This window comes from Schistocerca serialis, chromosome 4 (genome assembly GCF_023864345.2).
Source record: "Schistocerca serialis cubense isolate TAMUIC-IGC-003099 chromosome 4, iqSchSeri2.2, whole genome shotgun sequence".
Lineage (NCBI taxonomy): Eukaryota > Metazoa > Arthropoda > Insecta > Orthoptera > Acrididae > Schistocerca > Schistocerca serialis.
In genome coordinates this window covers 4,199,930-4,219,986 of record NC_064641.1, presented here as the reverse complement: position 1 = coordinate 4,219,986, position 20,057 = coordinate 4,199,930, and the positions used below count along the sequence as shown (strand labels likewise).

Genomic DNA, 20,057 nt, shown 5'->3' with positions numbered 1-20,057 from the left:
AATTTACAAAGAATATGAAGCAAATTCAAATTTCGATATTTGCAATATGTATATGTCAAGTTTTTGTAAACGTCGATACACAATTATCGACTTTTTATCTTTTTTCTCTTATTATAGTTAGTGGATTGGACGTCCTGGCTTTTAAATTTGAGGGTGTTTTAATACGCATATGTTGTTGTTGTTGTTGTTGTGGTCTTCAGTCCTGAGACTGGTTTGATGCAGCTCTCCATGCTACTCTATCCTGTGCAAGCTTCTTCATCTCCCAGTACTTACTGCAACCTACATCCTTCTGAATCTGCTTAGTGTATTCATCTCCTGGTCTCCCTCTACGATTTTTACCCTCCACGCTGCCCTCCAATGCTAAATTTGTGATCCCTTGATGCCTCAGAACATGTCCTACCAGCCGATCTCTTCTTCTAGTCAAGTTGTGCCACAAACTCTTCTTCTCCCCAAATCTATTCAATACCCCCTAATTACTTATGTGATCGACCCATCTAATCTTCAGCATTCTTCTGTAGAACCACATTTCGAAAGCTTCTATTCTCTTCTTGTCCAAACTATTTATCGTCCATGTTTCACTTCCATACATGGCTACACTCCATACAAATACTTTAAGAAACGACTTCCTGACATTTAAATCTATACTCGATGTTAACAAATTTTTCTTCTTCAGAAACGCTTTCCTTGCCATTGCCAGTCTACATTTGATATCCTCTCTAGTTCGACCATCATCAGTTATTTTGCTCCCCAAATAGCAAAACTCCTTTACTACTTTAAGTATCTCATTTCCTAATCTAATTCCCTCAGCATAACCCGACATAATTCGACTACATTCCATTATCCTCGTTTTGCTTTTGTTGATGTTCATCTTACATCCTCCTTTCAAGACACTGTCCATTCCGATCAACTGCTCTTCCAAGTCCTTTGCTGTCTCTGACAGAATTACAATGTCATCGGCGAACCTCAAAGTTTTTATTTCTTCTCCATGGATTTTAATACCTACTCCGAACTTTTCTTTTGTTTGTTTTATTGATTGCTCAATATACAGATTGAATAACATCGGGGATAGGCTACAAACCTGTCTCACTCCCTTCCCAACCACTGCTTCCCTGTCATACCCCTCGACTCTTATAACTGCCATCTGGTTTCTGTACAAATTGTAAACAGCCTTTCGCTCCCTGTAGTTTACCCCTGCCACCTTCAGAATTTGAAAGAGAGTATTCCAATCAACATTGTCAAAAGCTTTCTCTAAGTCTACAAGTGCTAGAAACGTAGGTTTGCCTTTCCTTAATCTAGCTTCTAAGATATGTCGTAGGGTCAGTATTGCCTCACGTGTTTCAACATTTCTACGGAATCCAAACTGATCTTCCACAAGGTCGGCTTCTATCAGTTTTTCCATTCGTCTGTAAAGAATTCGCGTTAGTATTTTGCAGCTCTGACTTATTAAACTGATAGTTCGGTAATTTTCACATCTGTCAATACCTGCTTTCTTTGGGTTTGGAATTATTATTTTCTTCTTGAAATCTGAAGGTTTTTCGCCTGTCTCATACACCTTGGTCACCAAATGGTAGACTTTTGTCAGGACTGGCTCTCCCAAGGCTGTCAGTAGTTCCAATGGAATGTTGTTTACTCCGGGGGCCTTGTTTCGACTCAGGTCTTTCAGTGCTTTGTCAAACTCTTCACGCAGTATCATATCTCCCATTTCAACTTCATCTACATCCTCTTCCATTTCCATAATATTGTCCTCAAGTACATCGCCCTTGTATAGACCCTCTATATACTCCTTCCACCTTTCTGCTTTTACTTCTTTGCTTAGAACTGGGTTTCCATCAAAGCTCTTGATATTCATACAAGTGGCTCTTTTTTCTCCGAAGGTCTCTTTAATTTTCCTGTAGGCAGCATCTACCCTACCCCTAGTGAGATAAGTCTCTACATCCTTACATTCGTCCTCTAGCCATCCCTGCTTAGCCATTTTGCACTTCCTGTCGATATCATTTTTGAGACGTTTGTATTCCTTTTTGCCTGTTTCATTTACTGAATTTTTATATTTTCTCCTTTCATGAATTAAATTCAATATTTCTTCTGTTACCCAAGGGTTTCTACTAGCCCTCGTCTTTGTACCTATTTGTTCCTCTACTGCCTTCACTATTTCATCCCTCAAAGCTACCCATTCTTCTTCTACTGCATTTCTTTCTCCCATTCATGTGAATTATTCCCTTATGCTCTGCCTGAAACTCTGTACAACCTCTGGTTTAGTCAGTTTATCCAGGTCCCATCTCCTTAAATTCCTACCTTTTTGCAGTTTCTTCAGTTTTAATCTACGGTTCATAACCAATAGATTGTGGTCAGAGTCCACATCTGCCCCTGGAAATGTCTTACAATTTAAAACCTGGTTTCTAAATCTCTTTACCATTATATAATCTATGTGATACCTCTTAGTATCTCCAGGGTTCTTCCAGGTATACAACCTTCTTTCATGATTCTTGAACCAAGTGTTAGCTATGATTAAGTTATGCTCTGCGCAAAATTCTACAAGGCGGCTTCCTCTTTCATTTCTTAGCCCCAATCCATATTCACCTACTACGTTTCCTTCTCTCCCTTTTCCTACGCTCGAATTCAAGTCACGCATGACTATTAAATTTTCGTCTCCCTTCACTACCTGAATAATTTATTTTATCTCATCATACATTTCATCAATTTCTTCGTCATCTGCAGAGCTAGTTGGCATATAAACTTGTACTACTGTAGTAGGCATGGGCTTTGTGCCTATCTTGGCCACAATAATGCGTTCACTATGCTGTTTGTAGTGGCTTACCCGCACTCCTATTTTTTTATTCATTATTAAACCTACTCCTGCATTACCTCCATTTGATTTTGTATTTATAACCCTGTATTCGCCTGACCAAAAGTCTTGTTCCTCCTGCCACCGAACGTCACTAATCCCCACTATATCTAACTTTAACCTATCCATTTCCCTTTTTAAATTTTATAACCCACCTGCCCGATTAAGGGATCTGCATTCTACGCTCCGATCCGTAGAACGCCAGTTTTCTTTCTCCTGATAACGACGTCCTCTTGAGTAATCCCCGCCCGGAGATCCGAATGGGGGACTCTTTTACCTCCGGAATATTTTACCCAACAGGACGCCATCATCATTTAACCATACAGTAAAGCTGCATGCCCTCGGGAAAAATTACGGCTGTTGTTTTCCCTTGCTTTCAGCCGTTCGCAGTACCAGGACAGCAAGGCCATTTTGGTTAGTGTTACAAGGCCAGATCAGTCAATCATCCAGACTGTTGCCCCTGCAACTACTGAAAAGGCTGCTGCCCCTCTTCAGGAACCACACGTTTGTCTGGCCTCTCAACAGATACCCCTCCGTTGTGGTTGCACCTACGATACGGCTATCTGTATCGTTGAGGCACGCAAGCCTCCCCACCAACGGCAAGGTCCATGGTTCATGGGGGAGGGGGGGCGGTTAAACTGAAGCGATTGTACAGGGCTATTACAAATGATTGAAGCGATTTCATAAATTCACTGTTGCTCCATTCATTGACATATGGTCACGACACACTACAGATACGTAGAAAAACTCATAAAGTTTTGTTCGGCTGAAGCCGCACTTCAGGTTTCTGCCGCCAGAGCGCTCGAGAGCGCAGTGAGACAAAATGGCGACAGGAGCCGAGAAAGCGTATGTCGTGCTTGAAATGCACTCACATCAGTCAGTCATAACAGAGCAACGACACTTCAGGACGAAGTTCAACAAACATCCACCAACTGCTAACTCCATTCGGTGATGGTATGCGCAGTTTAAAGCTTCTGGGTGCCTCTGTAAGGGGAAATCAACGGGTCGGCCTGCAGCGAGCGAAGAAACTGTTGAACGCGTGCGGGCAAGTTTCACGCGTAGCCCGCGGAAGTCGACGAATAAAGCAAGCAGGGAGCTAAACGTACCACAGCCGACAGTTTGGAAAATCTTACGGAAAAGGCTAAAGCAGAAGCCTTACCGTTTACAATTGCTACAAGCCCTGACACCCGAGGACGAAGTCAAACGCTTTGAATTTTCGGCGCGGTTGCAGTGATGAAGCAACATTTTTTCTTAATGGTGAAGTGAACAGACACAATGTGCGAATCTGGGCGGTAGTGAATCCTCATGCATTCGTGCAGCAAATTCGCAATTCACCAAAAGTTAACGTGTTTTGTCGAATCTCACGGTTTAAAGTTTACGGCCCCTTTTTCTTCTGCGAAGAAAACGTTACAGGACACGTGTACCTGGACATGCTGGAAAATTGGCTCATGCCACAACTGGAGACCGACAGCGCCGACTTCAACAGGATGGTGCTCCACCGCACTTCCATCATGATGTTGGGCATTTCTTAAACAGGAGATTGGAAAACCGATGGATCGGCCGTGGTTGAGATCATGATCAGCAATTCATGTCATGGCCTCCACGCTCTCCCGACTTAACCCCATGCCATTTCTTTCTGTGGGGTTATGTGAAAGATTCAGTGTTTAAACCTCCTCTACCAAGAAACGTGCCAGAACTGCGAGCTCGCGTCAACGATGCTTTCGAACTCATTGATGGGGACATGCAGCGCCGAGTGTGCAAGGAACTTGATTATCGGCTTGATGTCTGCCGAATCACTAAAGGGGCACATATCGAACATTTGTGAATGCCTAAAAAAACGTTTTGAGTTTTTGTATGTGTGTGCAAAGCATTGTGAAAATATCTCAAATAATAAAGTTATTGTAGAGCTGTGAAATCACTTCAATCATTTGTAATAACCCTGTATGTTCGATGAAAGAAAAATAGTTGAAGAGAAGGTTTATATTTAAAATGTTTGTTGCGTAAAATCACTACCACTACAGAAAATATTCGTAAGTCACGAATCACTTATTAATATCATTTCTTTAGTATGCTTTAAAAGTTACGTAATCCTTTACTCATTCCTGTCAATTTGTTTTATTTTTTCCATCTCATTCGCTAACCATGACTTGTTATTGCTTGCTCGGCTCCTGAACACTCAACTTCTTCAGATTTGATACCTTCTGCGCAGTTGCCACACGTCGCCATAGGGTATCATCGCATGCGAGTAAAACTTGACGAAGAAACTGCTGGACACAGCCTTAATTACACTGATATTTCTGAAATGCCCTATATTCATCACCGTACCTACTATTACTCGCACTTACATTTGTAATACTGAAACATACGTACGCGGGTGGCAGAACGGTGCTTACAGGATATTGAAACAGCTCAACAGACAGGTGAGAGACAATGAAGTAATCCAGATAACACAATAAGAGCAGTGATTAGCATACTAGAAAGATCTTTGGAAAACTATGGAGGAAGAAGTCGAACGTCCACAGAAAATACTGTAGCGGATAACACAGTGCCGGCGAAATTAGTACGAGCTTTAAAACAGATAAAAGATAAAAATAGCTACAGAGTGCGATAATGCTACTTAATTTGATTTCAGCTTAAGACCAAAAGATTTAAAATGTTTGTGAAGATCTCTTGTAGAAGCAGATAGATTCCATTGCAGTGGGAGCATGCGATGATGGTCCTGTATTCAAGAAAGACGACCAGTGAATAAGACTGTGTTGGCTGCAGTGCACTGATTTTCATGTATCACTTGTTAGAAAGGGAGGGAGAGAGAGAGAGAGGCAGAAACTGGAAAATTTATTTCTTTTGCTGCAATCTGTGACTATAATTTTTTTTTGTTTTCAGCCTGATGACAGACTGGAGTAAAAGAAACATGCAAAATAATGATCTAGGGAACTCCTGATGAGGTCCGTGACCTTTATATTGGGTTGGATTATAAAAGTCAACGTTTTGGTCAAATTTTATTAAAACTTACTACCGGTTTCGGCTTTTCAGCCATAACCAGATCTAAAAATATACCAGCGACATGTAGGCAGACAGTGAGCACACGCTTCTACATGTCGCTTCTACATTTCAAGAGGTGATCACTGCAAAGCCGAAACCGGTAATCAATGTTACACTACTGGCCATTAAAATTGCTACACCACGAAGATGACGTACTACAGACGCGAAATTTAACCGACAAGAAAGAGATGCTGTGATATGCAAATTATTAGCTTCTCAGAGCATTCACTCTAGGTTGGCGCCGGTGGCGACACCTACAACGTGCTGACATGAAGAAAGTTTGCAACCAATTTCTCATAAACAAACAGCAGTTGACCGGCGTTGCCTGGTGAAACGTTGTTGTGATGCCTCGTGTAAGGAGGAGAAAAGCGTACCATCACGTTTCAGACTTTGATAAAGGTCGGATTGTAGCCTATCGCGATTGCGGTTTATCGTATCGCGACATTGCTGCTCGCGTTGGTCGAGACCCAACAACTGTTAGCAGACTATGGAATCGGTGGGTTGAGCAGGGTAATACGGAACGCCGTGCTGGATCCCAACGGCCTCGTATCACTAGCAGTCGAGATGACACGCATCTTATACGCACGGCTGTAACGGATCGTGCAGCCACGTCTCGATCCCTGAGTCAACAGATGGGGACATTTGCAAGACAACACCGATGTGCACGAACAGTTCGACGACGTTTGCAGCAGCACGGACTATCAGCTCAGAGACCATGGCTGCGGTTACCCTTGACGCTGCATCACAGACAGGAGCGCCTGCGATGGTGTACTCAACGACGAACCTGGGTGCACGAATGGCGAAACGTCGTTTCTTCGGATGAATCCAGGTTCTGTTTACAGCATCATGATGGTCGCATCGGTGTTTGGCGACATCGCGGTGAACGCACATTGGAAGCGTGTATTCGTCATCGCCATACTGGCATATCACCCGGCGTGATGGCGTGGGGCCCCATTGGTTACATATCTCGGTCACCTCTTGTTCGCATTGACGGCACTTTGAACAGTGGACATTACATTTCAGATGTGTTACGACCCGTGGCTCTACCCTTCATTCGATCCCTGCGAAACCCTACATTTCAGCAGTATAATGCACGACCGCATGTTGCAGGTCCTGTGCGGGCCTTTCTGGATACAGAAAATTTCCGACTGCTGCCCTGGTCAGCACATTCTCTAGATCTCTCACCAATTGAAAACGTCGGGTCAATGGTGGCCGAGCAACTGGCTCGTCAGAATGCGCCAGTCACTACTCTTGATGAACTGTGGTATCGTGTTGAAGCTACATGGGCAGCTGTACCTGTACACGCCATCCGAGCTCTGTTTGACTAAATGCCCAGGTGTATCAAGGCCGTAATTACGGCCAGAGGTCGTTGTTCTGGGTACTGATTTCTCAGGATCTACGCACCCAAATTGGGTGAAAATGTAGCCATGTCAGTTCTAGTATAATATATCTGTCCAATGAATACCCGTTTATCATCTGCATTTCTTCTTGGTGTAGCAATTTTAATGGCCAGCAGTGTATTAATATGCTATGTGATCAAATTATACACTTACGTAATAAAAAAACAAATTCTGCATTTTGTGGCTGAGCGTTTTTTATTCGCGACTGTGAGATTTGGAGATTATTTTGGAGTGTTGGCTCACCTTGGCTAGTTCGGTGCTGAAGGTGAGGATCTCGTCGGCGAATCCCTCGGCGAAGGCCTCCATGTCGTCCTCGGGCTCGACCCTGTTGTCGAGGCGCCTCTCGAAGGCGTGCACCATGTCGCGCACGTAGCGCCGGTACTCTGACAGCTCGGTGGCGAAGCGCGCCGGGTCCAGCAGGTAGCGCTCGCTGATCCCCGGAGCCACCTGGTCCACCTGGGGGCAGAGTTCACAGGCTGGCAGTCCGCGGGCTGCGAGCCGACGCGGTGGGCATACGTGGCAAACGCAGGCATCCCTACCCGGGATCCAGCGGCCTTTTGGAATTTAACGTTCAGAGAAACCGCTACCTGTAGCGCCTTACTTGCTTTATTACCAGTTTTACTCTACAACCGAGAGCGCCTTTGGGTATGCGTTCCCCTGACAGCAACATGTTAGAGATTCAAAGCTCTGGTCAGCACAGTCGTCGACACAGAATGTTGTAAGCAGGATGCGCACCCAGCTTGCACCATTTTGCGTTAGTGGGGGTGCCGAGCAGAGATTTCAAACTTTAACGAGTAGCCATCAGGGTAACGAATATCTGAAGCTGCATCTGAAGGCGCTCTCATTGGGGGAGTGAAACCAGTAGAGTTAGGATCTATCAAAACTACGGCGCGGTAGTGCAGGTGCACTAAGTAAACGATGTTCTAAATGGCAGCATGCGAAGGGAAAGAATGTGTAACAGAGAAACTGGGAGTCGAAGCACAGCACATCACATCATTAACACAGCACAGCACATCGTTGACTATTACTCCGCTATGGATTTTATATCCTTACGCAATGTAAATTGCATTTCATAAGTAATAAAAATTAGTCGATCGCTTAACTTCGGCGCTTTTACGTAAACAAAGCAATTACTTTTGGTGCAAGTGCAGTTTACACGCACAAACATTACGCACACACACACACACACACACACACAGACACACACACACACACACACACACACACATATATATATATATAACATTCCTCATCATGATCATTGCCAAGTGTTTCCTGTTATTATAGATAACAGAGAAAATAGTTCAAATGGCTCTAAGCACTATGGTACTTAACTTCTGAGGTCGTCAGTCCCCTAGAACTTAGAACTACTTAAACCTAACTAACCTAAGGACATCACACGCATCCATGCCCGAGGCAGGATTCGAACCTGCGACCGTAGCGGTCGCGCGGTTCCAGACTGTGGCGCCTAGAACAGCTCGGCCACTTTGGCCGATTTATAGCGATTACATTTGGAATAATAAGCAGTTAACTTGCTTTTTTCCATTTGCTTCACTTTCATTTGACTGCCTCTTATACATTTCTCTAAATAATTGCTCCATACAAAAATAAGAAAGAAAGGAACCTTAGGCTGTAATTTCCCATCAGTGATAAGGACACTGAGAACTGGTACTGGACAAAGGATGCTAAAAAAAACAAAAAAGAAAAAAAAACGGTCTTCTCGTTTCGAGAGTACCATCTCGATAGTCGCTTCTAGAAGTTTGTAGAGAAAACGCAAAAAAAAAAAAATTGATAACAAGGTTCTTGCGAGTCTAATGCTATAACCATTGTCTCATACCATGTGGTATTCTTTGGATGTAGTTTTTAGATTGACCACTGATATTTTGCTAACTGGTGCAGTTTGCTGTCGTTGATCTCGTGGTAGACGGGTACAGGGACTCTAAAAAATGGCTGACGGTTGTTTGGAGTGCAGTATAGGGCCTGTGATAGCAGCGTGCAGCGGTTTCATGTGCAGTGTGTGAGAAATAGCTCCTTACGTAGACTGCAAAAACCGTATGGCCGGATAGAGAGGAGAGGACGCCACACGCAGCGACCGTGTTAAGCAGTAGCGTGTGGGGCTGCAATCTGTCTGAAAGTGCTCAGTTTTAAATTTAAGAGGAGTGGTTCTCAGTGAGTGGTGTGAGCTACTCGAACCCCCCTATCGGCGCCTGGGTGCGGAAAGTTCCTGTAATAAGAGTGCGTTATGTGTGGCTCTCATTACCACTTTTATTACAAAAGTCTTTACGAGTGTTATTTTAGTATCCCTCATCTAACACGGAACTACCATTGTAAGCAAGGAGGGCTGCATCGAGCTCGTAATCCAGAGTTGCCAACCTAGTTATCACATACGAGTACAGGGCGACGAAAAAAAGATTACATAAATAGAACCCGGACCGGGCGTAGACGAATGATGGAGAAGAGGACGCTGCAGCTGAACTTTTATTTCTCTTTATGTCCCTTCTCCCTCTCCCTCTCTCTGTTTTCTCTCTTCCTCTGTCTCTCTCTCTCCGTACGGCCCACCCTCCCCCCTTCTCTGCGACGTTGATGATGTCACCAGGTAGTTAACCTCTGGTAAGCTTCCGTCAAAGAAAGTTTGAACACAACAGATGTACTGGCGTCAAGCCTGTATCGGCAGTGTGGGTCACAGTGCCGAACAAATCCTTTCTTTAGCATGACCAGCTGTGTAATCTGTGGGCTGCTGCCCACTCGTCGCTTTTAGGGCACCTAGAGGATGCTGCTTTCTCGGATAACTATACAACAATTCATGCAAATCACATTAATGGTTTTTATTAGCATAAAGTAGACTGACAATCTACATCTACATCTACATCTACATATATACTCCGCTAGCCACCAAGCGGTGTGCGGCGGAGGGCACAATTCGCGCCAAAGTCATATCCCCCCCCCTCCCCCCCTCTGCTCCACTCGCGGATAGCGCGAGTGAGAAACGACTGTCTGAACGCCTCAGTACGAGCTCTTATTTCCCTTATCTTTGAATGGCGGTCATAGCGCGATTTGAAAGTTGGTGGTAATAATATATGCCCTACATCCTCGGTGAAGATCGGATACCGGAATTTAGTGAGCAGCCCCTTCCGTTTAGCGCGCCGTCTATCTGCAAGAGTGCCCCACTTCAAACTTTCTATGAGATTTGTAACGCTCTCGCGATGGCTAAATGTACCAGTCACGAATCTTGCCGCTCTTCTTTGGACCTTCTCAATGTCTTAAATCAGACCCAACTGGTAAGGGTCCCATAGAGACGAACAATAAGACTGGACGAACTAACGTATTGTAAACTATTTTCTTTGTTGAAGGCTTGCATCGCTTCAGGATTCTACCAATAAATCGCAATCTATAGTTTGCCTTACCCGTTACTTGTGTTATCTGATCATTCCATTTGAGATCATTTCGAATAGTCACATCCAGATACTTGACGTACGTTACTACTTTCAAAGACTGGCATTTATTTTGTACTCATACATTATGGGGATTTTCGCCTTGTTATACGCAGTAGGTTACACTTACTAATATTGAGAGATAACTGCCAGTCATTACACCACGCATTAATTTTCTGCAAATCCTCATTGATTTCTTCACAACTTTCGTGTGATACTACTTTGCTGTAGACTACAGCATCATCGACAAACAGCCTAATGGCACTGTTAATACCACCAACCAGATCGTTTATGTAAGTCGTAAAAAGCAGAGGAACTATCACGCTGCCCTGGGGAACGCCTGAAGTTTCGCTTGTTTCTGTTGAAGTCATCCCGCTCAGGACGACATACAGCTCCCAGTCTGTCAGAAAACTATCTATCCAATCGCACATGTCATCGGACAGGCCGTAAGCGCGCACTTTTTGGAGCAAGCGACAGTGTATAACAGAGTCGAACGCCTTTCGAATGTCGAGAAATATGGCATCAACCTGGGAGCCGGTATCTAGAGCCTGTGATGTATGTCACGCACAAAGAGGGCCAGCTGTGTCTCGCATGACCGCTGTGTCCTAAAACCGTGCTGGTTTCTGCAGATGAGCTTCGCAGAGTCTAGAAAGGTCATTATGTCCGAAAACAAAATATGTTCCATGATTCTACAACAAATCGATGTCAGTGAAGTTGGCCGGTAATTTTGTGCATCTGATTTTCTACCCTTTTTATAGATTGCTATGAGCTGGGCCTTCTTCTAGTCCCGTGCAACTTTCCGCTGCCCCAATGATCTCTGATAGATGATGGATAAGAATGGTGCTATATTTGTTGCATTGTTGTTGTTGTTGTGGTCTTCAGTCCTCAGACTGCTTTGATGCAGCTGTCCATTCTACTCTATCCTGTGCAAGCTTCTTCATCTCCCAGTACTTACTGCAACCTACATCCTTCTGAATCTGCTTAGTGTATTCATCTCTTGGTCTCCCTCTACGATTTTTACCCTCCACGCTGCCCTCAAATGCTAAATTTGTGATCCCTTGATGCCTCAGGACATGTCCTACCAAATGATCCCTTCTTCTAGTCAAGTTGTGCCACAGACTTCTGTTCTCCCCAATCCTATTCAATACCTCCTCATTAGTTACGTGATCTACCCACCTAATCTTCAACATTCTTCTGTAGCACCACATTTCGAAAGCTTCTATTCTCTTCTTGCCCTAACTATTTATCGTCCATGTCTATCTTGGCCACTATAATACGTTCACTATACTGTTTGTAGTAGCTTACCTGCGCTCCTATTTTTTTATTCATTATTAAACCTACTCCTGCAGTACCCCTATTTGATTTTGTATTTATAACCATAGTCAACATATAATCTTATGGGGATACCGTCTGGGCCCCTATGGCTTCCTGGCGTCTAAGGATCTTAACTGTTTTACAATCCGAGATACACTAAACACTATGTCAGCCGTCCTTGCGTTTGTTCTATAACTGAAAGGGGGAATGGTGCTGCAATACTTAACTTTGGTTTACAATTAGTTGTCGCAAACAGTGGGCGAGAAGCAAATAACCAATGTCCTTCGCTACAGACAATGTCCATTCAAGCAATTAATGTAAGGCACAAGAGTCAGTATAACAGGTAGGATTACGGCTCTGCTAGTGTGCGTCTTGTGCTGTCCTGGTCTGCTAGTGACGCTCTACTCCTGTCCGGCCGAGGCTGGCAGCAGCGGCTCTTGCGTTCTCTTCTTGTAGAGGCCGCTCCTGTTGTGGTGACGTCCCAGTCAACGGGCTATCGGTTGACGTCGCCTCACAGCCTTCTCTGCTCTTGCGTTCTCCTTCTTCGTGCCGACGTTTGTCGTTACTCCGGAAGATAATCGATAATTTTTAAATGTACGTTATCATATATTTATCTGAGACAAAGGAATGCGTTCAGCACTCAAACATACGTCGTTGGCCGTCTCCCGTTTGGAATCTGTCCCATTCATCTATCAATATTGCATTAATTAAATCAGGATGTAACAACACCAACGCTATACTATTGTACATATAATAATTTTTTCTTCCGATTTTCGATAAATTAGTGTAATCGATGTTCTGATTTCATTTCTTTTTCTTTTCTTGCCATTGTGTTAAAGAAACTATAAACAAATTTCGATGTGAATATTAATGTTTATGTCAAATTGCAAGCAATATTATAACAAAATTGAAATGTAAGAAATGTTGAAACTGTTGTAAGATGTTAAAGTTGTAATTGTGTGCCTGGTCCATACGTAGGTAATGTATTAGGATATGTAGAATGCAAAACCTCGGGTGAATATCCGGCTTGTAAGGGAGCGGTAAAAGGTGGATGGCAGGCGAGCGCGGGAAAATGCACACGGGCGCTGCACGGCATAACGGGCTCAGCAGTCGTAGTAGTCGGAGTTGGGCATCGGTCTGAGCCACACGTTCTGGATCGAGGAGGCTCTCCTGGAAGACGTAGTTTCATTGAGCCACGGATATGCCGTTCCGACGCCTATACAGCATGGAAAAATTCCATAGGCACTAAATGGAAAAGTATTGCGACGCTGTGAAGAAGTAAAGTGCCGATACATCAAGAGCCATTGCTGTGATTGTATGTGTGCTCTGTGCCTCGCCATCTCGCCGCCTGCCAACCGCCGCATCGATACGAACAGGTTGAAATTTTTAGTACTGTATTCGTGTGGACCAGTGTTACTTTTGTTCCATACTGTTCAATAACAACTTAAATTTTACCAGAACTGTCCTATCATTTAATTATCCTCACAGCTAACCTAGACAGGGTCCTTTCCACATGTTGTGCAATCCGACTGTCCCGAAATGAAGATTCAAAGTTTATGTTAATAATAATTACCTGCAGACCTATCTATGTTAGAATGATGTTTAAAGAACTTTGTTGTTAATGAATATATAGGTAAATAACAAAGGTCTGACAAAGTTGGAGGATAATGTTGAAATTGGTTTAGTAATAAAGTTTAATTAATTTGAGACCAAATTAATGGTAGTTAAATGAGCAGGAAATAAGACAAAAAGAGTAGTAACTCATATATTGTAAATCTTGAGTGCTTAATGATTTCAATAATCAAAATTTCATTACAGTGATCATAACAGTTTCAGGGTCCCCCCCCCCTTTTTCTTTTCTATTCATTTGAATTCTGAAGTGTACTGAACTGATTTGACCAGCAAAGTTAAAGTCAATATAATACCAAAATTTATCAGTGTTTTACCTTTTTCAAAATTGACATTGTATGTGTGTTTCGAAAGTGCTATTTCTAGGGCAACCTATGCCCGATTTTAATCAGATCAATAGACAGTACGAAGTTTGTAGTAAACATTATAGTGTATTGTTGTGTATTTATGGCTTGTCCATATTAGTACACAAAGTGAAATTATTAGTTCAGTAGATTTTCTGGTTCTAAAATTTACCATATTATGCAGTGTTATTACGTGTTCTTTTGTATGAACATACACCAACTTGTACAGGAAAGAAACTCAGTTAATGCCTAATTAGGCTGGCGACCATATTATTAACAATTTGGTAGCATCTGATGTGTTGTTTCTTGTCCGTCCTAATGTGTGGTTGCACTCCGGAATTGCTTGACGTATCTTTGTTATTACTGAGTGGGTGTAAGTCTGGTTTTGCCTCCATTCAGGTACACGCGGTCAAAATCTATACAAAAATCCTTTCTCTTAAGGTGAAGCCCGTCAACTTACCATAGTACATGCTTTAAAGAGTATTGTGTGCATTAGCACAGTGTTACAAGGAAATCTGCCACTTGATCATCATATTCAACCTGTGACATGAAAACTGTTAACTGTAACCTACAATTGACGTCATGCCGAACCGTTGTTTCTTACGGAAAAGATGGTTACATTTCGCTTTAGCAACGCTGACGGTCTATTTGACAATGAATTGACACCGAAGCCCATTATAACTACTGTGTGAACATGAAGGGTCCTACACTGATTAAAATAGCAGTGTTGTACTCAGACATTCAGTCGCCGTGCATATTTGATAGCGTCTGTCTTTATAGAACAGTTTTTGTCACCAGATGACTCATATAAAGAGGATTTCAAGAGCTACCAGAAGACACCTTGGAAGGCGTGTATTTCATCTTCCTTGCTTCCATCGTCGCCCACATCCTGCCAAGCGGCTTCTAATCAAATTGTGGGCCTATGGAGTATCGTCTCAGTTGTGGGACTGGATTCGTGATTTACTATCAGAGTGGTCGCATTTCTTACAAGGGAACCTCCCCATCGCACCCCCCTCAGATTTAGTTATAAGTTGGCACAGTGGATAGGCCTTGAAAAACTGAACACTGATCAATCGAGAAAACAGGAAGAAGTTGTGTGGAACTATGAAAAAATAAGGAAAATATACAAACTGAGTAGTCCATGGGCAAGATAGCCAACATCAAGGATAGTGTGCGTGCAGGAGCCCCATGGTCCCTTGGTTAGCGTGAGCAGCTGCGGAACTAGAGGTCCTTGGTTCAAGTCTTCACTCAAGTGTAAAGTTTAATTTTTTATTTTTAAGACAATTATTATCTGTCCGTCCGTTATGTTTTCATCATTTTTTTTTTTTTGGAGTGATTATCACTTCTACAAGAAAACCTAAATCGGACAAGGTAGAAGAATCTTTTTACCCATTCGCCAAGTGTACAAGTTAGGTGAGTCGACAACATATTCCTGTCATGTGACAGACATGCCGTCACCAGTGTCGTATAGAATATATCAGACATGTTTTCCTGTGGAGGAATCGGTTGACCTATGACCTTGCGATCAAATGTTTTCGGTTCCCATTGGAGAGGCACGTCCTTTCGTCTACTAATCGCACGGTTTTGCGGTGCGATCGCAAAACACAGACACTAAACTCATTACAGTGAACAGAGACGTCAATGGACGAACGGACAGATCATAACTTTGCGAAAATAAAGAAAGTAACCTTTTCAGTCGAGGGAAGACTTGAACCAAGGACCTCTCGTTCCACAGTTGCTCACGCTAACCACGGGACCACGGCGCTCCTGCACGCACACTATCCTTGATGTTGGCTATCTTGCCCATGGACTACTCAGTTTGTATATTTTCCTTATTTTTTTCATAGTTCCACACAACTTCTTCCTGTTTTCTCGATTGATCTGTGTTCAGTTTTTCAAGGCCTATCCACTGTGCCGACTTATAACTAAATCTGAGGGGGGTGCGATGGGGAGGTTCCCTTGTTAGTAACTGTCGGAAAAAATAAAATTGTTAAGGCTTTCGTGGCCACTTGTTGACAAACTGCCTATTGGATTCTGTCTCGGGTTCTTCGGCCGACGTTCGTCTGATGATTTTACTGACGTTTCGCCAGCACGAGTGGCTGGCATTGTCAAAGCTTCTCCCTCCATTGCTGGTGGTGAACTGGAGCCGAGCTCGCGGCCGCAGACTATATGTACCTGGCACGCTAACGTCCGAGGGCTTCTCCGCGGTCATTTCCTGTGCGATTCTCCCTTTGCTACACAATAGAGGTCCTTCAACACTTCCTTCGCGAACGCCAGTTTTGCTTTCCTCGACGATTTTCCGTCGAACTGCCTATTGGCTTCTGTCTCGGGTTCTTCGGCTCACTTGTTCAGAGAAGGTATAAAAATACAAAAATGCGGGAATAGCTTCAACAAGAAAGAAGAAAGTCTCAAGGTAAACAGATCCTGGCTTCCCGTGCTGCAGCGAACGGCCAACGCAGGTAGCGGAGTCATTTCCGATGCGGTTCTCCTCTTAATTTTTCCAGCCTCATTATTCCCTCTTGGTTCTTCTACATACGTATATTATTCGCCACTCTGTATAGCTTGCCCCTTTTTTCTCATAATTTCGGATATTTTACATTGTCGAAGGCGTTTTCCGTGTTGACAAATCCAATGAACGTCTCTTGACCTTTCTTCAGCCTTGCTTCCGTTATCAATCGCTACGTGAGAACTTTCTCTCTCGTGCCTTTACCTTTCCCAAAGCCAAACTGATAGTCATCTTATAGATCCTCAATTTTCCTTTCCATTCTTGTGTATATTATTCTTGTCAGTAATTTGAATGCATTAACTGCTAAGCTCACCGTGCGATAATTCTCGCACTTGTCAGCTCTTGCAGTCTTCGGAATTGTGCGGATGATGTTTTCCGAAAGTCTGATGCTATATCACCAGTCTCATACATGCGACACATCAACGTGAATAGCCGTTTTGTTGCCACTTCCCCCAAAGATTTTAGAAATTCCGATGGTATGTTATCTATCCCTTCTGTCTTATTTGATCTTAAGTCTTCCGAAGCTCTTTTAAATTCTGATTCTAAAACTGGAGCTCCTAACTCTTCCCGGTCGACCCCTATTTCTACTTACATCAAGTCGACAGATAACTCCTCACCCTCAGAGGAGCATTAATAGTACGCTTTCCACCTATCCGCTCTCTCCTCTGCTTTCAACAGTGGAAATCCCACAGAACTCTTAATGATATATTCCTTGCTTTTGAGAACGTAGGAGGTCATAAACGTTGATATGCGTGAAAAAATTGATTTTGCTTAATACGGATCATAAATTATCCAGACTATAGTATTGGAAAATGAGAGCACTTAGTTCCTTACAACAGACCTTGAGCATAATTTCAAGTCTTTTTCTAAATTTTTCAGTGGATGGACAACGCAAAACTAAAAGAAAAACCCAACATAATTAGAGCTCTGTGTCCTCAGCCATAAAAGTTTTACGGGCTTAACGTCAAATATTTAACGTATTAACTCATTTGTAAACTTATGAGATGTATACAGGTCTTTTATACATGGCATCGGAAAGGGGTGATTACTAGTTTATGTAGTAAACACGAATGGTGCTATAACATTCACTGGGGTACTCCAGAAATGAGATTTACGTCTGTAGATTCCGTGACCCTTTAAACAGCGGCACGACACGAACAGTAGTTGACAGTCTGCTTAGAAAGCAGGTGGAACGAGTGAGCAAGCCAACAATGGTCGTAGCATTTGAAGAAAACGACTGGGTGGGTCCTCGAAATTTTGTGCATATAATACAATCAAGAACTCAGCTGACTATTCGGACACGAACGGGGTTGTAGGTTACAGTCAGAGGGCTACACTTTAGCACTCTCCACTGGAATCGCATTCGGGATGACGACGGTTCAAACCTGCGGCCAGCCTCTCTTAATTTATCATTTGTCTGTCCATCCTTTTGAGTGGAGGTCTGGGGAACCACGATCTTTCGCTATTGTAAGAAAATGAAACGCCTGTGCCGGCCGGTGTGGCCGAGCGGTTCTAGGAGCTCCAATCCAGAATCGCGTGACCGTTACGGTCGCAGGTTCGAATCCTGCCTCGAGCATTAATGTGTGTGATGTCCTTAGGTTAGTTATATTTAAGTAGTTCTAAGTTCTATGGGACTGATGACCTCAGATGTTAAGTCCCATAGTGTTCAGAGCCATTTGATCCATTTTGAAACGCCTGTAGCCGTCCTTCTGCTCTTATTTATAGTGTAGCTACCAGTTTCGGCGCTTCAGTGCTCCATCTTCAAGGCTTAGTTGATGCTGAAGGTGTAATCACGATCCATATATATGATGCATCAGAGGCCAACATAAGTGGTTTACGCAGACCATCTGTAACTGTGATGCTGTCTCTCCAATAGTCGTATATATCGATCGTTATAACACCTTCAGCATCAACTAAGGCCTGAAGATGGCCCATTGGAGCGTCGAAAATGGCAGCAAAACAATAAATAAGATCATAAGAACAGCTGCAGGCGTTTTATTTTCTTACAATCATGATTTAGGTTTCCCGTGGTTTCCCTAAATCGCTTCAGGCAAATGCTGGGATGGTTCCTTCTCCACCGTTCCCTAATACGAGGGCAGTTCAATAAGTAATGCAACACATTTTTTTTCTGAAACAGGGGTTGTCTTATTCAGCATTGAAATACACCAGGTTATTCCCCAATCTTTTAGCTACACAACACTATTTTTCAACGTAATCTCCATTCAATGCTACGGCCTTACGCCACCTTGAAATGAGGGCCTGTATGCCTGCACGGTACCATTCCACTGGTCGATGTCGGAGCCCACGTCGTACTGCATCAATAACTTCTTAATCATCCACGTAGTGCCTCCCACGGATTGCGTCCTTCATTGGGCCAAACATATGGAAATCCGACGGTGCAAGATCGGGGCTGTAGGGTGCATGAGGAAGAACAGTCCACTGAAGTTTTGTGAGCTCCTCTCTGGTGCGAAGACTTGTGTGAGGTCTTGCGGTGTCATGAAGAAGGAGAAGTTCGTTCAGATTTTTGTGCCTACGAACACGCTGAAGTCGTTTCTTCAATTTCTGAAGAGTAGCACAATACACTTCAGAGTTGATCGTTTGACCATGGGGAAGGACATCGAACAGAATAACCCCTTCAGCGTCCCAGAAGACTGTAACCATGACTTTACCGGCTGAGGGTATGGCTTTAAACTTTTTCTTGGTAGGGGAGTGGGTGTGGCGCCACTCCATTGATTGCCGTTTTGTTTCAGGTTCGAAGTGATGAACCCGTGTTTCATCGCCTGTAACAATCTTTGACAAGAAATTGTCACCCTCAGCCACATGACGAGCAAGCAATTCCGCACAGATGGTTCTCCTTTGCTCTTTATGGTGTTCGGTTAGACAACGAGGGACCCAGTGGGAACAAACCTTTGAATATCCCAACTGGTGAACAATTGCGACAGCACTACCAACAGAGATGTCAAGTTGAGCACTGAGTTGTTTGATGGTGATCCGTCGATCATCTCGAACGAGTGAGTTCGCACGCTCCGCCATTGCAGGAGTCACAGCTGTGCACGGCCGGCCCGCACGCGGGAGATCAGACAGTCTTGCTTGACCTTGCGGCGATGATGACACACGCTTTGCCCAACGACTCACCGTGCTTTTGTCCACTGCCAGATCACCGTAGACATTCTGCAAGCGCCTATGAATATCTGAGATGCCCTGGTTTTCCGGCAAAAGAAACTCGATCACTGCCCGTTGTTTGCAACGCACATCCGTTACAGACGCCATTTTAACAGCTCCGTACAGCGCTGCCACCTGTCGGAAGTCAATGAAACTATACGAGACGAAGCGGGAATGTTTGAAAATATTCCACAAGAAATTTCCGGTTTTTTTAACCAAAATTGGCTGAGAAAAAAAATGTGTTGCATTACTTATTGAACTGCCCTCGTACTATGGGGCCGATGAACTCGCTGTTCGTCTCCTTCCACAAATCAACCAGCCATCTCCACTGGAGATGCGGGTTAGCACCGTAAGGAGTGGCGCGACACCTTTGTCGCCGAGTCTGCC

At 43.7% G+C, this 20,057-nt stretch overlaps 1 protein-coding gene across 2 annotated transcripts in view; it reads right to left on the bottom strand.

Annotated features, from left to right (window-relative positions):
• The window catches only part of LOC126473867 (neprilysin-4-like), a 742,276-nt gene that overhangs the window by 127,427 nt on the left and 594,792 nt on the right, over positions 1-20,057 (bottom strand). For both annotated transcript variants that reach the window (XM_050101197.1, XM_050101196.1), the window contains exon 8: positions 7,528-7,740. In XM_050101197.1, coding sequence (XP_049957154.1) covers positions 7,528-7,740 — 213 coding nt within the window. The remainder of the gene's footprint in view (positions 1-7,527; positions 7,741-20,057) is intronic.